Raw genomic sequence first — 26,937 nt, forward strand, 5'->3', positions numbered from 1 at the left:
CCCATTTATCATGTGGCTATTTTGGGGTATGTCAGTGTAAAGAAGCCAAAAGTTCCTGACTTGGCAAGGACTCTCCTTTAATTTGGAATACATCCTTTCTTCCTATAGGATTGGTGTTAATGCCCTCTCTTCTATAAATTAGTAGATGAGTTGGGTTTGTAAGTGTCGTTACTTGGCAAAAATAAACCACATAACTGAACCCTAGTTTAAAACAACAACAACAAAAAGAACTGCTCTCTGAACCCCAGAATCCCAGTATCCCCTGTATTTGAATCAAGAAGGGCATTAGAAGCCTCATTTTACAACTAAAGGAATGTTTCTTTTTCAGAGATTGAAAATCAGAGAGGTTCAGTAATGGGCTGAAAACCACACAGCTGGAGAAACTAGAGCTGGGATTTGAATGCTGCTTTCTGTAGCCTGGAAGCCTAAGCTGGTGGAACCGCCCATTATCTTCCCTCCACTCCCTTGGGGAAGAGTGAGATCCAGTGCTTGGCTGGGGGAACCCCCAAGGTTTAAAAAAAGAGTCTGAAAGAAGTCCCTCAGCTCATCCAGTCCCACCCCTTCCCTCTGTCTCTGAGAGAATGCAGGTAACTTTGGGCTCAGTGTCCAAAGGTAGAGAAAGAGGCAGACGGAGTTCCCTGTGTGGTTTTTATCATCCTCAAGAATAAATTTTATTTAACACCCAGAGAGCAGGTTTATGGAACCAAGTTTTCTTTGGCTTGAGCAAAAATTCCCTGAAAATCTGATTAGAGAAACAGAAAAGTAAGTGCACCCTTGTCCTGGAGCTGGGACAGAGGTCCCAGCCTCAGAGGGGCTGGCCTTACAAGTGGAGGTCCAGGGACCTTGGGGTCCTTGCCGAGAGTTCTAGAACATTCTCTTGGGACTTTCTGGGGGACAGGAAACCTAGGGCTCCTCCAGGCCCAGTGGAGCAGGGAGAAAGAAGGAGACCTGGGAGCAGCTGTCGGGACCCAGCAGAGAGGGCACTCCGCTGCAGGAGAGGACAGAAATGTCCCCACTGGGGAGGAGCCCACCCAGGGCAACTAGGAGCAGAAGATGTTGGGGAAGTACTGGTAATGAGGGTTGTAGCTCCAGAGGTTTCTCTTCAGGCAGTAGACAAGCTTCCGGTCACAGGCACAGAGACCCACTTGGCAGAAGGGCCCGTGTTCTGCAAAAGACACGCCAAATCACAATGAGGACTGAAGGATCCACTCTACCAATAAATACTGACTTGCTCCAAGGGGAGCTGAACTCAGAGGCAGGAGAGCCCCAGGCCTGAATGGGAGCTGCAGCCTTACCACAGATGACCAGGCCCCGCGTGAATCGGTACTGGTACGACTGTGTCCGGATGCCACAGCCCTCGTCCTCCAGCCGCCCATAGCAGCGGTCGTGCATCCAACAGCACCTGCCAAGGCGAGAGACTCGGACCCTGAGTGAGGGGGAAACTTCTGACCCCTCGTCCCTGGGAAAGATACCAAGGAGAAATAGTTCTTGTCAAGCGTGGACAAAATTAGAGCTGGGGTGGGGGGGGAGGACCCCTGTCGGCCTGTCTTCCTATTCTAAGGACTTTCTGAAACCCCACGAGAAGTCCCCACTGTCCTTCGCGTGCCCCGTGCCTGGTGCAGCTTGCTTGCACGCACACAGATCACTGGAACAAAGTTTATGTTTAGCACTCTTTAAGCCTGGGACAGTTCAGAGAAGACACTCTGGACAGAGTGTGTGCTCAGCAAGGCCCCTCCAGCAGCGAGCTGAAGCCAGCTCCTGCCCAGGACCCCCCAAACCCGTGAGCTTTGTATCCAAGCAGCTCATGTCAATTTCTCCCTTTTCGGCTAGTAAAAGCTTCCCGTGCGGCAACCTTCTAGATCTGCCCATAGTTTACCAGGGCACAGGAACTCCCTTTGCAATTCTCTGCTGTTCCCAAATCAATACTGCTATTCTTCGGTTGACATCCCTAACTCGTGCACAAGCGTGATCATGTCCCTTTTGCAGAGGTCGCCTAAGTGGATACAGTAACAGGACCTGGTACCATGGCTGAATACTTCCCTCTCTTCCACTAGGGATGCCACTGGCCATTTTCCTGACTTGCTTTTGCCTACTGAGCTCACAGTAAGAGGACACTTCCCAGGCCCTCTTGCAGGCAGGTGTGGCCTGGAGAATGTGGGAGGAAGTGCTGCAGATGGCTTCCACACCCCAGGAGAACCTCCCACCTGCCTTCCACTTTCTTATCTTTCTCCACCTTTGGATGGAGATGAACCAGCTGAAGACCCTGCAGCCACAGAAGATGGCCACGCCATAGATGGGAGGGGCCTGGTCCCCTCAATCAGCACGTGATTTGCATGCAACTGCTGTCTGAGCAAAAAAAATTAATCTCTAGTATGTCAAACACAGCTAGGTTGCATTTAAAATTTTTTTTGATTTGCAGAAAAATTGTGATCTTTCAGGCAAAACACCCAGTTTCCCCCATTACTAACATACTATTAGTATGACTTCTGTACTCCTCTGACATGCTCCTGTTGACGTGGGGCTTTGTTTTGTTTGATTCATTCTTCTTGGCACTACAAGCAGCTACAGCCTCATCTTGTACATTTCCTGCCCGATAGGACTAGCCACTTGTTCCAGAGCTTTGATTCCTCTTAGTGAAGAATGGCACGAGAAGCCAGATCAAGGCTCGAGGTGTGCTTGTTGTGGAGCAAAATATATGTTCAGATGAACATGTCTAGATACACACATCATCCCATATTCCTGTATGGAGCCATCCACATCTATGTGAAGGTAAACGGAGTCCACACTGACGTCTCCAGCTCAAATCCATTACCACACGGCTCATACTAGCACCTCTCTGCCTTGTCTATAAACTCCACTCCAATAGCAAGGGGCTCGACTCCAGCCACCACCCACCATTCATGGGTATCAGGATTGTTAACTCCATAGGTTGAGTTTCTCCTTCTCACACATTCTTCTAGGATTGACACTTCCCAATTAAGAGGTGGACCCTAGTTCCCCTCTTTCCAGCCCTTTTAATTTTTTATTTTGAGACTGGGTCTTGCTAAGCTGCTAAGGCTGGTCTCCTACTTGCAATCCTCCTGCCTCAGCCTCTCGAGTCACTGGGATCATAGGCATCCACCACTGTGCCCAGCTTTCTTCTTTCTCTTTGATTGGCACATAATAACTGCACATATTTATGGGGTACAATGTGGTAATTTGATACATGTATTACTATGCAATGATCAAATCAGGGTAAGTAACATATCCCTCTCCTCAGACATCCAGCATTCCTGTGTGGTAAGGTCCATTAGGAACCCCCTCTTCCAGCTATTTTGAAATGTCTACTATGTTACTAACCATGGTCAACCTGCTGTGTCACTTGGAATATCAGAATTTATTCTTCATGCCTAATTGTAACTTGTACTTCTTAAAAGCTTTGGGGCAGCCTCATCCAAGGGGACAGCGTAAGTGACACTGTGTAATTTCTGAGGTTGTTGGTAAATATGCCATCCTTTTTGTGTTTTTGCTTTGCAGTTTGGGATCATTCTTTCTTAGAACTCAAGAGCTGCCATGCTGTGAGGAAGCCCAAGCATGCTGGGAGAGGCCTCAGTGGGAGGAACTGAGGTCCTAGAATTGAATTCGCTGATGTGGGTGCAGAGCACAGAGCCTCAGTGGCACTAGTGACAATCAGCTCACCAGTCAGTGCCATCCTTGGGAGTTCCTCGGCCGCCCCAGCCACAGTAACAGCCATAGAAGCCATAGTTCTTCAGGGCATTCTTGCCGGTCACCTTCTCGATCATGGACTTCAGGTCCAGCAAGCCTCCTGGCACGGCAGGCACACCTGAAAGACAGCCCATGTCCCCAGGTGACACTGCTGTGGCCTGTTTCCAGCATCTCTTGCCCTTTCTCCCACCCTCTTTTATTCTCCTAATTAGCTGGAGGGTGCAAGGTGGGGAAGGGCAGGCAGCACGGAGAGGTGGAGAAGAGTCGGGCTTAGAATATAAGCAGACTTGGGGTCAAATTCTGGCCCTGACACTAATTTGAATATAGGATTGAAAAGGCCTCTTCATCTCTCTTTAGTTTCCTCATCTGGAATATATGGGGGCCTAAAATTAGCACCTACCTCTTGGAGTTGGCAAGATACAGTATAAATTCTGAGCACAGTGGCAGACGCATCATAAGGAACTGAGACATATTGGGTATAATTCACACGGTATCTGCGCAAAGCAAGCAGACATGAGCTTCCTGTCCCTCTTGCGATGTCCCTTCTTCCTCATCCCCTTTCTCTAACACCTTTGAAAACATAAGAGAGGGCGGGGCCCTTGGAAGTCACTGAAGCCAGCTCCTTCATCTCACCAGTTGGGAACCTGGGGTTTCCCCTGAGGCCAGAAGGAAAAGCATCCTGGCTCTCTCCCCTCCCTGCGCAAAGTGTGGTTCCTCCTGGGGTCCCCAGAGATCGGGAAAGACATGGAAGAGCAGGACTGCCTGTCGGGGCTGTGTGCAGGGTCACAGGGTTGTGGCCAAGCCCAAAGCCAGGTATGTGATCACCTCAGCCAGGATAGAGGGGACTGGCCCCTCCATGCAGAGGACCTGGACAGGCCGAGCAGAGAATGGCCTGGGAATCATGGGCTGGACTATTTCAATAAGGGTCTTGGGTTCCACTTTGTTTTGGCCTCATTTTATTTTGCATAACAGGAAAAAGAAAATTTCCCTTCCTATATTTGTAAGCTGCCCGTCTTCATGCTCACAACCTCATATGTTCAACGTCTGAATTCTTTTGCAGCCCAGCTGTCCCCACCATTGTCCTCCATTAGACAAGGAAGCGGAGGCCCAGGGAGGTGAAGGTGCTCGCTGCATCCACATCAGCGCAGTAAAAGCAGAGCTGGATGCAAATGCCAGGCTCTACGAGCTCAAGACTGGCCTTTCACTCCAAGGGGGTCCTCAGAGGACATGGGGCCAGCACTTACCATAAGCCAGGAACCAAGCCAGTATGAGGAGCCCCTTCATCTCTGAGGTTCTGGAAAAGAAACACAGCCCACGACATGTGCAGCAGGCAATGCCCTGGGGCCCAGCAGACCCCTCTCGGCTCCCACCAGGTGTACCCATTCCACTGCTCCCACCTTGGGGGGGACAATAAACAGATAAGCAGACCACTCCAGCCAGAAAGGACGAGACAAGCTTTAGGAGTTGGTCCTGGAGACAGGAGCCATTAATGGAAGGATTGGTGGGGACATTGTCCCCATCGGAGGTGGCAGAGAACTCTCCCATCACGAGTCACTGGACATACTTGCCCACATGGCAGAGATGTCCAACAGAACCCAGAGAAATGGGTAGGACTCTTAAGTGGAGGTTTGGTGGCATGAGTTGAAGGGCAGGGACTAGCTTAACCTGGAGAGCCATGGAGGAGGAGGAGGATCGAACCCTGGACACAGAGTGGTGGGCACCGAGGGCACAGGGGAGCTGGTGTCCACATCTTGTTCCCTGGCATCTCCCCAGGCTTCTGTCCCCTGTTATCAGGGCTCTTTCCTGCTGGTTCTCTGAGGGCAGAAGGTGATGACTGACCCTTGTAGCTCAGCCCTGGAAAGAGTGCCTGGCCCAGGATGTGTGCTCAGGAACGGAGCCCAGCACCCAGGAGGTGCAGGGGCTTTCCGGGCCCCCTGGTGGTTTTGTGGCCCACAGAGACTCTGCGGGCCTTTTGGAGGCAAGCCCCTTCCTCCAGGTAAACAAACCAACCACACGGGATTTGTATCTGCCAGCTGCACTCATGGACAAACATGAACTCGGTTGGGTTCATTATTATTTTATTAATTATTCTCCTGATTTTAAAGGAATTTCAAGTTAAAACTTTTCCCTGGGCCCAGGCACTCTGTCTGCCCTCTGAATAAGAGGACTTGGTGCTTGTGACAGCTCTGAAGGTTTCATTGTCCCTATGTGCCAGTGGGAAACCGAGGCTCAGAAAGCTCTAGAAACTTGCCAGAGATCATGCAGCCAGCGCGGAGCAGGGGCTAGGAATCGAGCCCAGGCCTGGTGCCCTTCCCTGAGCTGCAGGGCTCCCTTCCAGGGGGCAAACACTCCAACATCCCAGCACTTCCTAAGATTTCCTTAGAACCGTCTTTGGCAAAAACACCCGCCAATGGCCTGGAGTCCAAAAGCAGTCACAGCCAAAAGGCAGAGGAAATTCCACCTCTCCAGCCACTGCGTGCCTCTGCTTGGGCCTCTCACAGAGATCTCCTACAGCGGCTGCCTGCTTCTCGCCCCTCCCAGGACCCCAACATCCCTGTTCACCCACAGCTGCTTGCCTGGCCTGTGGTCAGGACTCCCCTTACTTGCCATGTTGTCTCCAAGTCCCCGAGTTGAAGGGTCCCTTGAGCCAGGGTTCTGCCCGAGCCCCTGACACCTCCCAAGGCCCAGCCTCCAAACACTCAGCTCCAGGTCCCGGCGGCTCCTGGCTACCAGGCTGGCATTTGTCCAGCAGCTCCTCTGAGCTCCAAGAACATTCCTGAACATTCTGTCCATCCTCAGCCTCCACTCTGAGGCTCCAAACAGCCGAGGGAAACGGCCCTAGACCCTCCCTTTCACATCAATCTTCTCTGCTGCTCTTGGAACCAAGGAAGGGCACAGGGTCAGTTACCACTGGACCCCTGGATGCCTCTGACATGCAGGCACCATCCACTGTCTCCTCGAACCCACCAGTGGCCTTGGTAGGTAGACATTGTTAAACCGGCCATCTGTCCCCTTAAACAGTTATAGTTTAATGAATGAATAACAGTGGTTGGTTTTATGGATTCTGGAAATTGACGCTCAGGCAGGTGAAATGAATTGCCCAAACAGAGCATCTCCTCCTTTGACTGGCCATTCCCCTGCCTCTGAGCAACCCCTGTGTGTTAAACATGCATTGTATCTCCTTTTACGATGCTTTGACATCTTGGGAGCCCTGCTGACCAGGTGGGACTGTCCCTCCTGGGGTAGCTAATTCCTAGAGGCCTCAACCCCCTCCCCAGTGGGGATACCTTTCACATGCAAGCAAACCCACCAACCCAAATCCTGGACCCAGCACCTATCTTACCTAAGGCTCACATGTCCTCATGTCCCCCCAGGCCAGGTTTTGGACAGCTGGGGAAGCTGCGGAAATGATTCAAACAAGACAAGCCTGAACCGTGGTGAAATTGTGCATCTGGACCCACGCTGGCACTGCTCCACGTGGCCCTGCGTGACCCTGCAGGCCCCCTCCTCCTGATCACTGTACAGAACACACTCTTGCATGGCATTGCCTTCCACACCTGAATGAAATCAACACCCACGCAGGGTTAGAGCTCCACGGGCTGCAGGCTCCCAGGGTGAGGGGCAGCAGGCGCCCCTGCAAGTGTGAGCCAGACAAGGTTCATTCACAGAGGCTCAGAGCAGCCTCCAAACAGCTGCCCTGGAGCCAGGACCATTGCTGGAGCCCAAGGCAGGCCCTTGCGGGAGGATGTGGCATTGCCTATTTTTATCCAATGACCACAGAGAGCGGGGCACAGCCACCAGATAATTTCAGAGTGGAGCCGCAGCTGCAGTAATGAAAGGTGGATGGAGGCCTGAGGGCAGGCACTGGAGGCCGGAAAGTGGTCAGATTGTTGGAGGGACAGGCCCTCCAAGCCCAGATGCAGAAGCCCCATGTCCCAGGAGCCCCTGTTCACATCTCCCAGCTGGGAGGCGGAGCAGCAAGCCCCTTGTACAGATGAGCCCCTAGCCGAGCCGTAGGGGAGGCAGAGCGGCCAGCCGTTCCCTGGGCCCTGCTCCCTCACCGGGGGCCAGGCTCTCCTCACACAGCCCCCCTCTGAGTCCTGCTCCCCACACCCCCATCAGGAAAAGGCAGCCCCAAGATAGAGATTCTCACCAGTGAGCCCCTCGCTGTCAGGCCTGGAGAAGAGGCGACAGCCCGCCGCCTGCTTTTAAGGGCCGTCTGCCCGCCTCCCACACTCCTGCCTGGGCCAGCTCCAAGATTCCCAGTAACTCACATAAGAAGCCCTATTTCTCTTCTCAAGACCCCTGGGGATTTTTTTCCCTCTCTGTATTCAGAAGCAGTTATTTCCTGACGCACGTCACCAGCCTGTTGGATTTAAGAGACCCATTGAGGAGGATTTGGCTTGGGCCACCCGTGGTCCCAGGACTGGAGCTCTGGGGTCCCCTCCCAGATGCATCTCGCTTCCTCCCACCACAGTCAGCTTTTGTCTCGTTTGCCCGGCCGGTGGCTCCTGGCACTCTGTCTCAACCCAGGGACAACCCTGGAAGCCATAAATGCACATGCCCCAACCCCTGTCCTATTCCTGTTATTCCCAAACTGCCAACCCCCAGCGTTCTTTGGAGCCTGCAAATACCCCGATCTGGAGATGCCACAGAATGTCACCTCCTCTGGGCACCTGAGTCTACTGAGTTCCTGCATCTTGTCCCTTTGGAAAGCACAAGGCTTCTAGGTAGAGAGGCCAGCTGCATCCCAGCTCAGCCCTGAGCAGCTGTGTGACTGTGCTGAGCAGGCTGGGCCCTGCTCTTGGTGACTCTATGATGTAGAGAACAGCAGTTTCCAGGCTGTGCCTAAACCTGAGTATCTCCATTCTGTGAAACAGAGTTCGCCGTGAGCTGCTCCATTGTGCGTTGAAGTGCTGAGGTGGGACCATCCACACCTCGTTCACACAAGAAAAAACAACTACCGTCTGCCCGGCACAGCCGTAAGGCACAAACGATAAATAAATTAATCGTGTAGACAAGAATGACCAAGTGTGAACTTACCAAATTAATCAGAAACACATGGATACATGGGATCATAAATGGGTGTATGACTCAAACTGGAAAATCCAGGCCCGTGGCTTAGCGAACACACCAGCCCACCAGGTGATGCAACCCCCTCACTTCAGACCCATGAGGGAGGAGGAATCTGAGATGACATGGTGGCACTGTGGTGACCCCCATCTCCTGGTCACTCATCACGAGCCTTGCCCAGGAAAATCGCCACCGCAATGAACCTCCAGATCTCTATCTCGAGCTTCAGTAGAGAGGTTTCTCCTGCCCGTGATGACCACACGCATCCAACTCCAAGCTGATGCTGTGAGTCTGCCATCCGTCCAGAGTTTGGCCTGCAGTAAGTCCCTGTGCTTTGACAGCTCTGTGCCCCAAACAAGTTCTTGGATTAGTTGCTAATCTTATCAGATCATTCTCAAATTCTCTTCCTTTGCTCTCAGTCCAGTCTCTGGGACCCTCAGCCCTTTCTTAGCCTTTCTGTAACTTATATCCATATCCATATCTATATTTATATCCATATCCATATCTATATTTATATCCATATCCATATCTATATCTATGTTAGAGCGGGGTTTTCTGTAACATATATGTGTATATATAGAGTTGTGTAAAGTGTGATGTGGGACCTTGAGAGTTACAGATATAATAAATTAAGATTGGAATAAAAGAACCTGTCATCTCCCTGCTCATGACTACTAGGTGACCCAAAAGTTACCACAAGTAACTTCCACTGGTGGCCTGTAAATATTTTGTCATTCAGCAGGTTCGGACACTGTGGAAAGACACAACATGTCTGTTAATGTCATAGCTTGCTCATGACAGTCATCTTGGCCAAGTCACTGCACTTCTCTGCTTCTTCAAGTGAGATTTGAAAACAGTGGTTCCCTCCAGCCCCAGAGGCTCCTGGTGGAGAAGGAACACAAAGTAAGACCTAGAAAAGGAGGCTGGGCAGGGAAGGGCTTGGCTCAGCCGGTAGCTCACCGACTACAAATCCTGAGTTTGAATCCTGGCTTCCTGGCTACTGGCTGCCTGGCCTCAGGGCTGGTGGGAGTTCACCTGCCTCTATCGAATTGTCAGATTCAATAGATTGATGCATGGACAACACCCAGAGCAGTGGCAGATACAGAATAATGCCAATGAGTGATGATGGCTAACCTTCCAGAGTGTCGCACAGGGCATAGACTGCTCCTACTATTCGCTGCTCTGGGCTTCTGTTAATCCCTGCACCACCCACCCCCACGGCACGCTTTTCTGAGATGTCTGGAGGGGGAGCATTGCCTCTCCTTGCCGGCCTCCTGTCCCGCCCGTCAGCATCAGAAGGAGCCCTTCCTCTGGGCCCCCTGAACGCTTCTCTCCCTAGGACCTGACCACTGGGTTCCCTGGGGAGCCCTGTGAATTCAATTCAAGGCCATGTACATACATATATACATGTGTCGTCTACTACATACATACATACACGTGTCATCTACTACATGCCAGGCGTTGCCAGGGATCCAGCCGTGAATGAGGCAGGGACCTTGCGTTCTGGTGGGGAAACGGAGAGCAAAGGCAGGGAATGGAGAGATCCCGGGTCCAGGGATGATGATGGGGAGAAATCTGTTCTGCATTTTCATTTCTCCTTCTCCACCTTTAAGGACACTCATCTCATCATCCTAAACCAGAAAAAACTGAGACAAAAAAAGAAAGCCCCAAATTCCCTTGCCCCGAATGACCCCTTTCTAGCTTTTCTTTTCCTCTAAAGGCCACAGCTCTGCCCAGGGAAGCCTCCGCCCCTTCTCCTCCACTCCCAACCCTCTGCGTCTTGGATTTGGCCACATGGACTCGCAGGCACCCCCCCAGCCTGGTGTGGCCCCTCCACCTCCGGGTCCAGCTCCTCCCTCTCCGCCGCCTTCCTTCTGGTCTCCACAAGGCCTATGGTGCCAGCTGCCCTCCCTGGGCTCACCCATCCCCAACCTGCTGCCTTCTGGGGCTGCTTGCTCTCCTCCACCCGCCCGGGCGAGCCCACCGGTGGCAGGGATTTCACTCTTATTTCCATGCAGGTGTCTGGGAGGTGAGGGCCGGGAGGTGTGGGCTGAGTGGTGTTTGGCACTAGTTCGGAGTCAACAAGTGACATTTAATAAAAGGAGTGTAAGACAAGGTGCCATGCCAGGTCAAGACCCCACGCTTCCAGGCACACTGACCTGGGTTCAAGCCTCTGTCTCATCTCTGGCCTCCTGACCCCTGAGCAAGCTGTTTGGCCTCTTCTGGTCCCAGTTTTCTTGTAAACTAGAATACTCCTGGAGTCAGCTCCAGTTAGTAGTTGTGATAATCCAGCCAGATGAGTCAGCAGAGGGTGCCTGGCACCTTTGTGTTACTGTCCTCCCAGGTGACTGAGAACCCCAGAAGATTTAAGCACTGTGTCTGTTTCTCCTCTGTGCCCCAGCACAAGGCACATAGTAGGTGCTCAGGAAAAGTGTACTGAGTGCACGCATCGCTCCTCTGGCTCTAGTTCCATGCTCACCCCGCTGCTTCCACACACACTCCCAACGTCATCTCCCCAGAAACACAACACGGCTGCCTGATATTCCAGCTCAGTGACCCCTGGGGACCTCAGAACTAACTTGACTGTCTCCCTCCCAGCCCAGTCTCTCCCAGGTGATTAAAAACACCCTCTACCACTTCCGTCCCCACAGAGCGGGATGGAATTCTGCTGAACGTCTCTGACCCCAGCAGGAGAAGGTCTGACCCACGATAGCTCCTCAGGAAGAATTTGTGGAATGAAAGTAGCACCTGACACACACGCTCATTCTCTGGCACTGGCTCATCCAGGGTCTGAAGTCCCCCGAGGAGGTGGACATTCTTGCCCCAAGAACCTGAGCTGCGGAGACACCCCTGGCCCCGTGCGGTGGTGTGCAGCCCCTGGCACCTGGGACGATGGCCAGGGCTCACTGTGGGAAAGTGTCCCAGAGCTCTCCCCCTCCTCCAGGTGGTTTCCCATGACTCCTTCCACGGGGCTCTGGCCTGTCTCTGGAGATCTCCTCCCACACTCTGTCCACTCAGCCTTTCCCGATGGAGGGGATTCTGAGGCTGATGGCTTGGGAGAGGAGAACTCAGGATTCAGTGAGCATCCTCTAGGGCACAAGTGCAAGGGCAAGTTCAAGGTCAGCACTGCCACATTCTTGAGTCCTCACAAAGTCCAGCAAGGCACACATTCCCACTCTGTCCATAAGGAATCCAAAGGGCGGGCGGTAGGTAGCTTGCCTGAGGTCACATGGCTGGGAAAAGGACTCGGAATCTGAGCCTCACCCATCTGGCACGCAGTCCGCCTTCTTTCCGTTACCCAAGTCGGCACCATCACAGGGCATCTGACCAAGGGCCTGTGGTTTCCCTCCAGATGAAAGGAGAAGTGAAAGCTGAGTTCCATGAGTTCAATGAGCTCATGGTCCCAGGAAGTTCGGGATGAGTGGGACTGGATCTGGATTCTGCCCAGGACTCTCTACACTCCTAGGAGAGTCCCGGCTTGGTCTATGCAGTGCTTTTTATTTTTAATTTTTTTAATTCTAATTTGTTATATATGACAGCAGAATATATTCCGATTCATATTACACATATAGAGCACACATTTTCTTATCTCTGGTGGTACACAAAGTATATTCTCACCATTCGTGCCTTCATACATGCACTTAGGGTAGTGATGTCCATCTCATTCCACCATCTTCTGTTACTCCCATGCCCCCTCCCTTCCCCTCTCACCCCGAGGAACTGAACAGACTCTCAGAAGATGATATACAATCCATCAACAAATATATGAAAAAATCAACATCTCTAGCAATTAGAGAAATGCAAATCAAAACTACTCTAAGATTTCATCTCACTCCAGTCAGAATGGCAGCTATTATACATACAAACAACAATAAGTGTTGGTGAGATTGTGGGGGAAAGGCACACTCATACGTGGCTGGTGGGACTGCAAGTTGGTGCAGCCAATATGGAAAGCAGTATGGAGAATCCTTGGAAATCTGGGAATGGAACCACCATTTGACCCAGCTATCCCACCCCTCAGTCTATACCCAAAGGACTTAAAAACAGCGTACTCCAGGGACACAGCCACATCAATGTTTATAGCGCACAATACACGGTGCTTTTTTAAAAAAATAATTAGTTGCCAATACATAAAGGTTAAGTGATCTGAGCCAGGAATCCAGACTTCCAGCTTCTCCTTAAAAGACCTGGAAATCTGACGTCATCCTGGGGTCCCCCGAGAAGCAGCTTTGCCCATGCGCGAGGCGGGTTCAGTGTCGCCTTAATCCTCACCACCTGTGTGTCTTGTGCCCAATCTGCATCATCGTGGCTCTTTACATGGAGGGGTTTCTAGTGGCCTGTCACAGAACTCAGGCTCTGTCCTAATTGTTTACCAATGATGACACAGTGAGTCCCTCCACGAGGCTCCAGATCACTGAAATGTGACCAGCGTGCTCAAAGGAGAGTATTTTGACCTGAGCCAAGAAACCTCCTGTGTCCTGGGAACATAATAAGCTGGCTCGGGCGCTGGGTTGCCTGTACCCCGATGGCACTGGTGTGACAGGTGGGGCCTGAGCAGGCCGGGCAGACCCCCACTCTGGTTCTCAGGGAAAGAAACTTTATTCAGGAATCAGAAACACAAGCGACTCGTCAAAGCGCAAGCAGCTGGCCTCGTCCATCAGGGAGTCTGGGTGCTGGTCTATAAAAATGGTAAAAAGTACATTACAAAAAGTTTTAAAAAGAAAAATTACCATTTATTATAAGGACTGGAGGGAGCTCCTGCCCTCTGGGCCACCCCAACTTCCCAATATTTTATTCACACCAGAGACATGTTCAGAGACGTTGCAAAGAGCCAGCAGCATTATCAAGTGGGAGGTGGACAGGATGGACCACAGGTGCCCACTGGGTCTGAGGTCGGCGATGGGGTGATGGCCCTGTTCTAGAACATTCCAAATGGTTGTTCCATTTTGACTCTGGGTCTGCCTGTGCTGGCCCCCCTAAGATGCTTACCAGATGTGGTATTTTTTTTTTCTTTTATTGTTACTTGTTCTAACTAGTCATATGTGAGAGTGGAATACATTTTGACACATTGTACAAAAATGGAGCACAACTTCTCATTCCTCTGGCTGTACAGGGGCAGAGTTCCACTGGTCATGCAATTACACATGTAATCCCACATTCCACCATCTTTCCCACCCTACACTCCTCCCTCCCCTCCCTCCCCTCTGCCTAATCCAAAGGTCCTCCATTCTTCCTTATCAGCACCCCCCCCCCCGCCATTATGGATCAGCATCCGCTTATCAGAGAAAACATTTGGCCTTTGGTTTTGGGGGATTAGCTTATTTTGCTTAGCATGATATTCTGCCAGCTCCATCCATTTTGCAAATGCCATAATTTAATTCTTCTTTAAGGCTGAGTAATATTCCATTGTGTGTATATATATCACATTTTCTGTATTCATTCATCTGTTGAAGGGCACCGAGGTTAGCTATTGTGAATTGAGCTGCTATCAACTTTGATGTGGCTTATCACTGTAGTATGCTGATTTTAGGTCCTTTCAGTATAAACTGAGGAGTGGGATAGTTGTGTCAAATGGTGGTCCTATTCCAAGTTTTCTGAGAAATCTCCATACTGCTTTCCAGAGTGGTTGTACCAAATTTGCAGTACCACTAGCAAGTATGGGTGTGCCTTTTCCCCCCATATACTCGCTGACACTTACTGTTCTTGTATTCTTGATAGTTGCCATTCTGACTGGAGTGAGATGAAATCTTAAGAGTAGTTTTGATTTGCATTTATCTAATTGCTAGAGATGATGAACATTTTTCATATATTTGTTGATCAATTGTATTTCCTCTTCCGTGAAGTGTCTGTTTGGTTCCTTAGCCCATTTATTGATTGAGTTATTATTATTATTTTTTTTTGGTGTTAATTTTTTTGAGTTTTTTAAGTATTCTGGAGATAAATGCTCTAGCTGAGGTACATGTGGTAAAGATTTTTTCCCATTCTCAGGCTCTCCCTTCATGTTATTGTCTCCTTTGCTGAGAAGAAGCTTTTTAGTTTGAACTCATCCCATTTATTGATTCTTGATTTTACTTCTGTTCTCGTGCCTAAGTCCTTGATCCACTTTGAGTTGAGTTTTGTGCAGGGTGAGTGATAGGGGTTTAATTTCATTTTGCTACATGAGGATTTCCAGTTTTCCCAGCACCATTTGTTGAAGATGCTCTCTTTTCTCCAATGTATGTTTTCGGTGCCTTTGTCCAGCATGTATGTGAGTTTGTCTCTGTGTCTTCTATTCTGTACTATTGGTCTGATGTCTATTTTGGTGCCAACTTCATGCTGTTTTTGTCACTATAGCTCTGTAGTACAGTTTAAAGTCTGGTATTGTGATGCCTCCTGCTTCTCTCTTCTTGGAAGGGATTACTTTGGCTATTCTGAGTCTCTCTTTTTTTTTTCCCAAATGTATTTCATGATTGCTTTTTCTGGATCTATGAAGATCGTTATTGGAATTCTAATAAAAATTGCATTAAATCTGTATAACGCTATTGGTAGTATGGCCATTTTGACAATATTAATTCTTTCTCCTCCTGGTGTCACCTTAAATGCCACCTCCTCCAGAAACTTCTCCATGACCACCTCCCCAAGGACATCCTGCTTTTCCCTCCATAAGCTTGAGCTCTCTTCTTTACCAGTTCACCACTTAGTCCTCCAACCCCTCCCTCTGGAATGTGAGCACCTGCCAGGAGGAGTCTTATCTCATTCTTTGTCACAGTCACCAGCACAGAGCACAGAGCCTCATAGGCCCGAGGTGGCCGAGGTGGCCAGCACCTACTTGTGAAGAAAAGAATGCTTGGAGGGATGAAGCCTCAAAGCTGGAGGAAGCATGTGGCTGGCAGCTTGCTCCCCCGCCTTTGGTGGCAACGTGTGATGTGCATCTAGTTTGTACAGCCGCTCACAGCCACTGTGTGGTAACAGGCCCTAAACCAACTTCACCAACCCCGGCTGAAAATACAAACCAACCCCTAATCAACAGCCCATGCTCTGCCTCCGAAAAGCCTGCTCCACGCAACTGTCCACTCTCAAGAAACTAGCCCCCATCTCTCTTGCTCCTGTCTTCCTACACCTCTGGAAGGGTCTTTGGAGGAGGGAGGAATGTCACAAGAGGTTTTTGCTCTGACCGGCAGGATCCCAGATCACACCCCAAGTTCTGGACACCTTTATTCCAGCCCACTCTGCCTGCCCCAGCCCCAGGCCAGCTGGGCAGACCTCCTAGAGCAATCCCGCGGGCAGAGTGGAGTTAGGTGCCAAGCCCGCCGGCCCCGCCCCCACCAGGGTCACCGGCATCCTCCTGTTAGGAAGGGGAGATGGCACAGCCCTCAGAGGGTCCCCAGTTCTGGGCAGTTGGTCCTAGAAGAGCTCCTTCCCTGGGCTGGGGGGAGGACTGCCTCTTTCCAGATGCCTGTGCTGACCCATCCGCAGCAGAGCTCACGGCCACCTTATTCCCAGGTCCCCACAGCCCCTCCAGCCTCTCTCTCCGCCACCTGCTCCCCACGACATTCCCAGGAGGAAGCTGATGGAACTCTCATTCCCAAGCACACTGGTGTGTCTGTCTGTCTGTCTGTCTCTCCCCACCTCCCACAGTTGCTGTCCTTTCTCACTCTCTTTCCATCTTCCTCCTCCCTCTCCCCCCCACCCCCTGTTCTTCCCTCAAGGCCCTCCTCTTACCCGACCCCTCCGACCCCTACCCGTCTTCCTAGGCTTAACATATGCATCCTTCAGTAATAGTGAGCTCCAAGCATGTGCCCAAGTGTTTCTGACACTGGGGGGACACAGCTGTGAACAAAGCAGACCTTGCACACTAGCAGGAAAAGACAGAAATATACAAGAGCGTGGCTAATGCTATGGAGAAAAATAAAGCTGGGCAAGGGGAAGAGAGAGAGAGAGAGAGAGAGAGAGAGAGAGAGAGAGAGAGAGAGAGAAAGAGAGAGTTGGAGGGAAGGCTTTTGCTGGGGGAGGAGCCACCGGTGGCCACTAAAGGCCTTACAGAGGAGGTGACACTTAAACAAAGCCATGAGGTTGTTGAAAGAGCTGGCTATGGGGATGGCTTAGGGAAGAATTTCCCAGGCAAGGGGAAGAGCAAGTGCAAAGACCCTGGGGTATGAGCCTGCCTGTGAGTTGGAGAAATGAGGAAGCTGGGCTCTCCCAGCACCCTGCATTCTCCCACATCAAAACATCATTCAGATTCTCAACATGGCGGCGGGCACGGAGAGATCAAGTCTCTGACCTCTTCAGCTGTGCGGGCATAGGGAGTCGTAAACAATCTAAATTCTGTTTGCTCAGGATCACTAGGCAATGCTGAGCTGATGTGGATCTGGGGCAAACAGTCTGGGCCTCTCAGAACACACACTGAGCCCGGATCGGCTGAATTCAAGCTCCCGTTTGCCTGCTTCCCGCAGACAAACAGCTGTGACTCAGCACTAATCCATCCGGCTGAAACAACTGGTCAGCCCTTCTGATCCTACGGAGGTAAATGCCTACCAAGCCTTCATAGGCAGTGGCCACAGGTTTGAAACGGGGCTTGGGAGAGACAGTAAGGACCCACCCGTTGCATTGGTCACCTGGCAAAGGGAAACGAACTGTCGCCATTTGCAAGAAATACCACCATGGCAGAGAACTGACGTCACCAGACTGCGGTGGAGGAGATAACTTCATTGAAACCTGCGGTTACAGGTGTGTAATTCCCTAGCCTTCCCTCTCCACACATCGGGGAAACCTTAAGGGCCCCTCCCAGCTCTCCCGTGAGCGCGATAGCCAGACCGAGGGAATCAGACGTGGCGCAGGACCCGCGGCGCGGAACTCCCAGCTACCGCTCCCACCAGTGCTGACAACTGAAGTCTCTTGCACCAGCTACCGGGGGCGTGGCTACCGGAGGGCAAGTAAAATTCGCTGAGGATTCTCAGCCCCAAGCTCTACAAACTTAGGGTCTGAGGGAATGGCAAACTGGGAGAGTGTGCCCAGTCGTTCATGAAAACAGGGCTCCAGGGAGCAGCAGACCCGGCGTGTAGCCAGTATTATGGTGAGCAGCACCCGTGAGAGGGGCCTGGCTAGAGGAAAAGTGGGAAGTGACTAGACACAAGAGGAGGCCCTAGGCACTCAGGATTGGAGACTCGCCCAGTCTGGGAGGAGCTGCTGCACAGTGATTGGTTCCCGCGTATTGACAGGAGAAACTTGGCCTGGTGGGCACAGCGCCACCTACTGGAAGAGAAGTTAATCAAACTCTAAGACTGCATTTATTAGTTTTTTTTTCTCTTTTTTTTGATTTGTGTTTTTTCTTTCATTTTCATTTTTCTTTCTTGTTTTTAAAATTTTTTTTCAATTTTTTAAAAAATTTTTTTCTTTTAATTTTAATTTTTATTTTATTATTATTATTATTATTTTAATTTTTTTCTTTTTTATTTTCTATTTTTTTCTTCTTTTGTCTTTTCATTTCTTTTCAATTTTCTTATTCCCCCTTCCTTGAATTCTACCTGCTTACTCTCATTCTCTTTAGTGACTTCTTCCCTTCCCTTCTAATACCTTTCCTCCCAAGCATCAAATAAATCTATAGGAGTAAACAGTAACTCAGCAGTCAAACAGAACAAGAAGTAACATGAGCAGCTTGAAAAAGCAAGGAAGAAAAGGCATACAAACAATGCAGGACAGCCTAAATATTCAGGAGGACCTAGAGTCATCAGAAAAATGGTCATATAAAGAACTCAAGGAACACCTTAGACAGATGGAATGGAACCTTAAAGAGGATACGAGACAGGAAATCCAAGCAGCAAAAGAACACATTGAGAATGAATTACATAAACAGATAAAAGAAGAAGTTAAGCATCTTTATCAGGAGATAGAGATTATAAAAAATAATCAAACAATAATTCTAGAAATGAAGGAAACGATAAACCAAATTAAAAACTCAATTGAGAGTATCACTAACAGAGTGGAGCAAGTAGAAGCCAGAACGTCAGATAATGAAGACAAAATATATCATCTTGAAAAGAGTCTAGCCAACTCAGAAAGGCTGGTAAAAAATCACGAGAAAAACATCCAAGAGTTATGGGATAACATAAAAAACACAAACTTACGAGTCATCGGGATAGAAGAAGGTACAGAGATTCAAACCAAGGGAATGAGTAACCTGCTGAATGAAATAATTACAGAAAACTTTCCAGAAATAAAAAAGGAAACAGATATACAAATTGAAGATGCATACAGGACACCGAGCACACAAAATCACAGTATACCCACGCCAAGACACATTGTTATGAAGATATCCAATATACAGAACAAAGAGAAAATATTAAAAGCTACAAGAGAAAGGAGGCATATTACATTCAGGGGTAAACCAATAAGGTTAACAACGGATTTTTTCATCACAGACGCTGAAAGCAAGAAGGTCATGGAACAATGTATTTCAAACACTGAAAGACAATGGATGCCAACCAAGAATTCTGTATCCAGCAAAATTAAGCTTCAGGTATGACAATGAAATAAAAATCTTTCATGATAAACAAAAGTTAAAAGAATTTGCAGCCAGAAAACCAGCATTGCAAAGCATTTTGAGCAAAACACTACACGAGGAAGAAATGAAAAACAATAACCAAAACCATCAGTGGGAAGTGCCTCGGTAAAGACAGAGGGCAAGGGGAAAGATAATCATGGAGAAACAAACTAAATTTTTTTAAAAAAAGGATAAATAATCAAACATGGCTGGAAGTACAAACCATATATCAATAGTAACTCTAAATGTTAATGGCTTAAACTCTCCAATAAAGCGACATAGGCTGGTATAATGGATTAAAAAAACAAATCCAACAATATGCTGCCTCCAGGAGACACATCTGATTGGAAAAGACATACACAGGCTGAAGGTGAAAGGATGGGAAAAAATATACCACGCATACAGTCCTCATAAGCAAGCAGGGGTGGCCATCCTCATATCGAATAAAATCGACTTCAAGACTAAGTTAATCAAAATGGATCAAGAAGGTCATTATATACTGTTAAAAGGAACCATTCACCAACAAGATATAACAATTATCAATATTTATGCACCAAATAATGGTGCTGCGACATTCATAAAACAAATTCTCCTCAAGTTCAAGAGTCAAATAGACCACAACACAATAATTAGGGGTGACTTCAACACACCTCTCTCACCATTGGACAGATCCTCCAAACAAAAGTTGAATAAAGAAACTATAGAACTCAATACCACAATCGATAACCTAGACTTAACTGACATATATAGAATATATCAACCATCATCAAATGGATATACTTTTTTCTCAGCAGCACATGGATCCTTCTCAAATATAGACCATATATTATGCCATAGGGCAACCCTCAGTAAATATAAAGGGGTGGAGATAATACCATGCATTTTATCTGATCATAATGGAATGAAACTGGAAATCAATGATAAAAGAAGGAAGGAAAAATCCTACATCACATGGAAAATGAACAATATGCTACTGAATGATCAATGGGTTACAGAAGACATAAAGGAGGAAATAAAAAAATTCTTAGAGATAAATGAAAATACAGACACAACATATCAGAATCTATGGGACACAATGAAAGCAGTTTTAAGAGGAAACTTCATCGCCTGGTGGACATTCCTCAAAAACAGAAAAACCAACAAATAAATGAGCTCACACTTCATCTCAAAGCCCTAGAAAAGGAAGAGCAAAACAACAGCAAATGTAGCAGAAGGCAAGAAATAATTAAAATCAGAGCGGAAATCAATGAAATTGAAACAAAAGAAACTATTGAAAAAATTAACAAAACTAAAAGTTGGTTCTTCGAAAAAATAAATAAGATCGACAGACCTTTAGCCATGCTAACGAAGAGAAGAAGAGAGAGAACTCAAATTACTAACATACGGGATGAAAAAGGCAATATCACAACAGATGCTACAGAAATACAGAAGACAATTAGAAATTATTTTGAAAACCTATATTCCAATAAAATAGAAGATAGTGAAGACATCGATAAATTTCTTAAGTCATATGATTTGCCCAGACTGAGTCAGGAGGATACACACAATTTGAACAGACCAATATCAATGGATGAAATTGAAGAAGCCATCAAAAGACTACCAACCAAGGAAAGCCCAGGACTGGATGGGTATACAGCGGAGTTTTACAAAACCTTCAAAGAAGAATTAATACCAATACTTTTCAAGTTATTTCAGGAAATAGAAAAAGAGGGAGCTCTTCCAAATTCATTCTATGAGGCCAACATCACCCTGATTCCAAAACCAGACAAAGACACCTCAAAGAAAGAAAACTACAGACCAATATCTCTAATGAACCTAGATGCAAAAATCCTCAATAAAATTCTGGCGAATCGAATACAAAAACACATCAAAAAAAATTGTGCACCATGATCAAATAGGATTCATCCCTGGGATGCAAGGATGGCTCAATATACGGAAATCAATAAATGTTATTCACCACATCAATAGACTTAAAGATAAGAACTATATGATCATCTCGATAGACGCAGAGAAAGCATTCGACAAAGTACAGCATCCCTTTATGTTCAAAACATAAGAAAAACTAGGGATAACAGGAATTTACCTTGACATTGTAAAAGCTATCTATGCTAAGCCTCAGGCTAGCATCATTCTGAATGGACAAAAGTTGAAGGCATTCCCTCTAAAATCTGGAACAAGACAGGGATGCCCTCTCTCACCACTTCTATTTAATTTAGTCCTTGAAATACTAGCCAGAGCAATTAGACAGACGAAAGAAATTAAAGGCATAAAAATAGGAAAAGAAGAACTTAAATTATCACTATTTGCAGATGACATGATTCTATACCTAGAAGACCCAAAAGGGTCTACAAAGAAACTACTAGAACTAATAAATGAATTCAGCAAAGTGGCAGGATATAAAATCAACACGCATAAATCAAAGGCATTTCTGTATATCAGAGACAAAACTTCTGAAACGGAAATGAGGAAAAACACTCCATTCACAATATCCTCAAAAAAAATAAAATACTTGGGAATCAACCTAACAAAAGAGGTGAAAGATTTATACAATGAAAACTACAGAACCCTAAAGAGAGAAGTAGAAGAAGATCTTAGAAGATGGAAAAATATACCCTGTTCATGGATAGGCAGAACTAACATTATCAAAATGGCGATATTACCAAAAGTTCTCTATAGGTTTAACGCAATGCCAATCAAAATCCCAACGGCATTTCTTGTAGAAATAGATAAAGCAATCATGAAATTCATATGGAAAAATAAAAGACCCAGAATAGCAAAAGCAATTCTAAGCAGGAAGTGTGAATCAGGAGGTATAGTGATACCAGATTTCAAACTATATTACAGAGCAATAGTGACAAAAACAGCATGGTACTGGTACCAAAACAGGCGGGTGGACCAATGGTATAGAATAGAGGACACAGAGACTAATCCACAAAGTTACAACTATCTTATATTTGATAAAGGGGCTAAAAGCATGCAATGGAGGAAGGATAGCATCTTCAACAAATGGTGTTGGGAAAACTGGAAATCCATATGCAACAAAATGAAACTGAATCCCTTTCTCTCGCCATGCACAAAAGTTAACTCAAAATGGATCAAGGAGCTTGATATCAAATCAGAGACTCTGCGTCTGATAGAAGAAAAAGTTGGCTCCGATCTACATATTGTGGGGTCGGGCTCCAAATTCCTTAATAGGACACCCATAGCACAAGAGTTAATAACAAGAATCAACAAATGGGACTTACTTAAACTAAAAAGTTTTTTCTCAGCAAGAGAAACAATAAGAGAGGTAAATAGGGAGCCTACATCCTGGGAACAAATTTTTACTCCTCACACTTCAGATAGAGCCCTAATATCAAGAGTATACAAAGAACTCAAAAAATTAGACAATAAGAAAACAAATAACCCAATCAACAAATGGGCCAAGGACCTGAACAGACACTTCTCAGAGGAGGATATACAATCAATCAACAAGTACATGAAAAAATGCTCACCATCTCTAGCAGTCAGAGAAATGCAAATCAAAACCACCCTAAGATACCATCTCACTCCAGTAAGATTGGCAGCCACTATGAAGTCAAACAACAACAAGTGCTGGCAAGGATGTGGAGAAAAGGGTACACTTGTACATTGTTGGTGGGACTGCAAATTGGTGCGGCCAATTTGGAAAGCAGTATGGAGATTCCTGGGAAAGCTGGGAATGGAACCACCATTTGACCCTGCTATTGCCCTTCTAGAACTATTCCCTGAAGACCTTAAAAGAGCATGCTACAGGGATACTGCCACATCGATGTTCATAGCAGCACAATTCACAATAGCTAGACTGTGGAACCAACCCAGATGCCCTTCAATAGATGAATGGATTAAAAAATGTGGCATTTATACACCATGGAATATTACGCAGCACTAAAAAATGACAAAATCATGGAATTTGCAGGGAAATGGATGGCACTAGAGCAGATTATGCTTAGTGAAGCTAGCCAATCCCTAAAAAACAAATACGAAATGTCTTCTTTGATATAATGAGAGCAACTATGAACAGAGCAGGGAGGAAGAGTAGGAAGAAAAGATTAACATTAAACAGAGACATGAGATGGGAGGGAAAGGGAGAGAAAAGGGAAATTGCATGGAAATGAAGGGAGACCCTCATTGGTATACAAAATTACATATAAGAGGTTGTGAGGGGAATGGAAAAATAAACAAGGAGAGAAATGAAGTGCAGTAGATGGGGTAGAGAGAGAAGATGTGAGGGAAGGGGAGGGGGGATAGTAGGAGATAGGAAAGGTAGCAGAATACAACAATTACTAATAGGGCATTATGTAAAATTGTGGATGTATAACCGACATGATTTTGCAATCTGCATTTGGGGTAAAATTGGGAGTTCATAACCCACTTCAATCTAATGTATGAAATATGATATGTCAAGAGCTTTGTAATGTTGTGAACAACCAATAAAAAACAAACAAAAAAAAAAACAAAACATCATTCAGTTTGTGCTGCAATGTCCCCCACAGACTGGGAGCAACTTGAGGACAGGGATTGTGCCTTTTATTTAGCTATCTCTAGGATCCAATATGGAGCATAAGATACATTTATTGATGACTAAGTTAATCAATGCCTGAACTCATGAGCCCTTGAGGATGTCCCAATCATCTACATTCCTGGAAGGACCTGGTACACTGTATGACACAGGCTGAGTCCTAGAAAAAAAGATGAATGACTAATAGAAATAGCCAATGCTTACTAAGCACAGATACAATGCTAACTTCTTTAAATGCCTTCTCTTATTCTATCCTTAAAAACATCCTAAGATTCATACTGTTATCATATTGTTACATTGAACTGTTTGCCCAACCACTTTTCAGTTTGGCCCACAGATTTCTCTGTATGTACTGAGATGAAATCCAACTTGATGTGCAAACAGACGGTGCTTACTAAGGATAGTCACCTACTCCTATAAACACTGAGTCTCCGCCAAATAAACCAGACCGGAGCCAGAATCAAGAAAAAACAACTATACCTCCCCTCTGAGGACCCTTCCTTTTCCCTGGCTGTAAATGCAACCTGCCCACGTAGCAGGGTGAGGCATTCTGAACCATTTTCTCTCAGGACTGCTGCCCCACCCGAGAATCAAAACAGCAGCAGCAGCAGCAAAGCCGGTCAAGATCGACAACAGGAGACATGTCATTTTCTCTTTCAATGATACGCACCTTGCAGATTGGATCAGAGAGGTTCAGAGGAGGACTGCTCCCCGCATCGCCCAGCAGGGCAGTGGCAGAGTTCTGAGTTGAGCCTGATCCCTTGGACTCCAAGGCCACGTGTACTTAGCCCCAAACTAAGAGCCTTCCAGAGGCAGGGGTCAGGGAGCCGCAGGAGAGGAGGGCCGGATGGAGGGTAAGAAAGGCCAGGAGGGCACTACGCCATCTCTGGGTGCCTTTGTTTGGGCACGGAAGTGGCTGCCACACAGTGGGTGCTCCCAACAGTTAAGGAGATTTAAATAGACGCTGACGATTCCTTTCCCAAAGGGGAATGTTTTCTTGTGGTTTGGGTTAGAGAGAGATTCAGTCGAGGCCTCAGATTAACATAAACACAGTCCTCCCTCACCCTGTCCGTGACCCTGCCCTGGCATGGCCCCTCTTTAGGGAATGATTTCTGAGCAGCCTCTGCCTTCCCTTTAAGAGTGGCCTGGCTTTAAGAACTACCCCAGCCCTCAGGGTCTCACAAATGATGGTAAAGGACCCCAGCGACCCTAGAGAGATCCTCTGGCAGGGACTCTGCCTGCCCACCCCTTCCAGGGGCCCCAGCTGCCCTCCCCACCCCCCAGCTCGGACAGCCCCTCCACCATAACTGACCTCTTTGGCCTGGTCTCAGATCCTGCTTCTGGGGCCTGTCCCCAGGCGCAGCCTCATCTGGCAGAGCCTGGACCCCCAGGCCCCTGAGGCTGGCAGCCTCCAGCCAGGACATTGGGATCCTCAGGCCGGGGATCTTGGGAGGGCAGACTCCTGGCTTCTAGACTCCCAAAGCTGTGAAGGGGAGCAGGTGCTAAAGACGGACCTGGGGAGGGTGTCACCCTGCTCAGCCCCAGCTGCCCTCAGAGATGCAGGAAGTCCAGCAAAAACAGCCCGGTGTGCTGGCTTCCCTGCCAACGGGGCCTGGGCAGCTACCCAGAGCATTCCAGCGCATGTGGGGGGGTGGGACGCAGGGGGAGCCCTGAATTATCCAGGTCCCGGCCTTATCCACATCACAAGCCTTGCTAATCCCTTCCTTGGCCCTGTGCTCAGAGCTTCCTTAAAGATCCGACAGCCTGCTAAATGTCCTGACTATGAGGACCTTGGGGCTCCTGGGCCTTGGCCAGGACAGGAGCATGAACACAGAGCCCAGGGACGGGATGTCCCAGGTTGCAGGGAAACAGAGGGGAGTTCCAGGAGCCACGGGGGAAGCAAAGGTGCTTCTAGAAGTGAGTTCTGAGAGTGGAGACCCCTGGCCAGATATGTGCTGGGTCACGCATTCAAAGACCATTTCCCAAGTACCAGCTGTGTGCTAGTCTCTGGCTGGGGATCAGTGACGAATAAGTTGAAGTCCTTGCCTTTAGGGGGCTCGGAATTTCATTGTGGAGACTGCACACGGACCTGCCACCTAAAGCATTGCAGAAATGAAGGAGAGGGAAGCTTGGAGCACGTGGAGGGACACCTGCCCAGACAGAACTGGCTGGGAGTCACAGCAGCAGCAGCCACAAGTGGCAATTAACACTCACTGATTGCTTCCTGTGGGTTGGTCACTGAGCTGGGCACCACATCTGATCTGTCCCCTGTGATACAGGTACAGACTCCAAGGGAGGAGAACTGTTCCCACAGATGCCCCAGCTCACAGGGCTGACCAGAGGCTGTCCTGGTCTTATAAGGGCTCTGTGTCTATTTAGGTTGGCGGCTTCTAGTTCACTAGTGTCTTTGACACAATACAAATACTGATCATTTTAATTTTTTTTTTTTTTGTACCAGGGATTAAACCCAGGGTCTTTAAACACTGAGCCACATCCCCAGCCCTTTTTTTTTTTTTTTTTTTTTTGTATTTTATTTAGAGACAGGGTCTTGCTGAGTTGCTGAGGCTGGCTTATTGGCGGGGGAGGGGGGGGGCGAGGGCTAGCACCTCATTAAGGGGTTCTTCTTCCTGCCCAGGATAATCCCAGCCACCCTAAAATTTACAATCTCAAATAATTAGCGAAAAACAAAGCACAAATAGTCAAAATATATTTACAGAAAGCAAAGCCCCTGATAGATCAAGTCCACATGGGTTCTGAAACTAGACAAAAGACAAAATGACTCTGGTGGTTTATTTAAGGGGGTACATCAAAGGCAGGGGTAAGGGTGGAGTCTTGCTTCATGATGTCTCGCAGTGGGCAGGGTGATGGACATCTTGGCAGGTCACACCCATCTCAGGTGCAGTGTGGGAACTTTGGCAGAGCTTGAGGGGGAAGTTCACCTGCATCGGGCGGTCAGTCCCTGTGACTTATCCCCTCAGGAGGCTACGATGTGCAGCAGTCCACACACAGCCCACGGACAGCTCTAATACTGGCTTTGAAACCGAAATCTTTTTCTTTCTCATGGTCAGAAGGAAAGTGACTTAAAAACAATCTAGAGATG

The 26,937-nt window shown here is 47.8% G+C and overlaps 1 protein-coding gene across 5 annotated transcripts; it reads right to left on the minus strand.

The window, feature by feature from the left end:
* PLA2G5 (phospholipase A2 group V) lies at nucleotides 1–25,368 on the minus strand. Of its 5 annotated transcripts, none has more exons than XM_081306977.1 (5): nucleotides 25,150–25,368; nucleotides 4,950–4,999; nucleotides 3,679–3,823; nucleotides 1,296–1,459; nucleotides 1–1,165 (listed from the first exon to the last, which is right to left on the minus strand). In XM_081306977.1, exons 2-5 carry the CDS (start codon nucleotides 4,987–4,989, stop codon nucleotides 1,041–1,043), a joined length of 474 nt encoding a protein of 157 aa, XP_081163103.1. In that variant the 5' UTR covers nucleotides 4,990–4,999; nucleotides 25,150–25,368; the 3' UTR covers nucleotides 1–1,040. The 5 variants fall into 5 exon arrangements, with proteins under 5 accessions (XP_081163103.1, XP_081163104.1, XP_081163106.1 ...); XM_081306978.1 differs by lacking the exon at nucleotides 25,150–25,368 and adding an exon at nucleotides 24,508–24,845; XM_081306980.1 differs by lacking the exon at nucleotides 25,150–25,368 and adding an exon at nucleotides 10,938–10,959 and having other exon boundaries at nucleotides 1,296–1,402.
* Nucleotides 25,369–26,937: the final 1,569 nt, after the last annotated feature.

This window comes from Spermophilus citellus, assembly GCF_964194105.1.
Source record: "Spermophilus citellus genome assembly, chromosome: 9".
Classification (NCBI taxonomy): domain Eukaryota; kingdom Metazoa; phylum Chordata; class Mammalia; order Rodentia; family Sciuridae; genus Spermophilus; species Spermophilus citellus.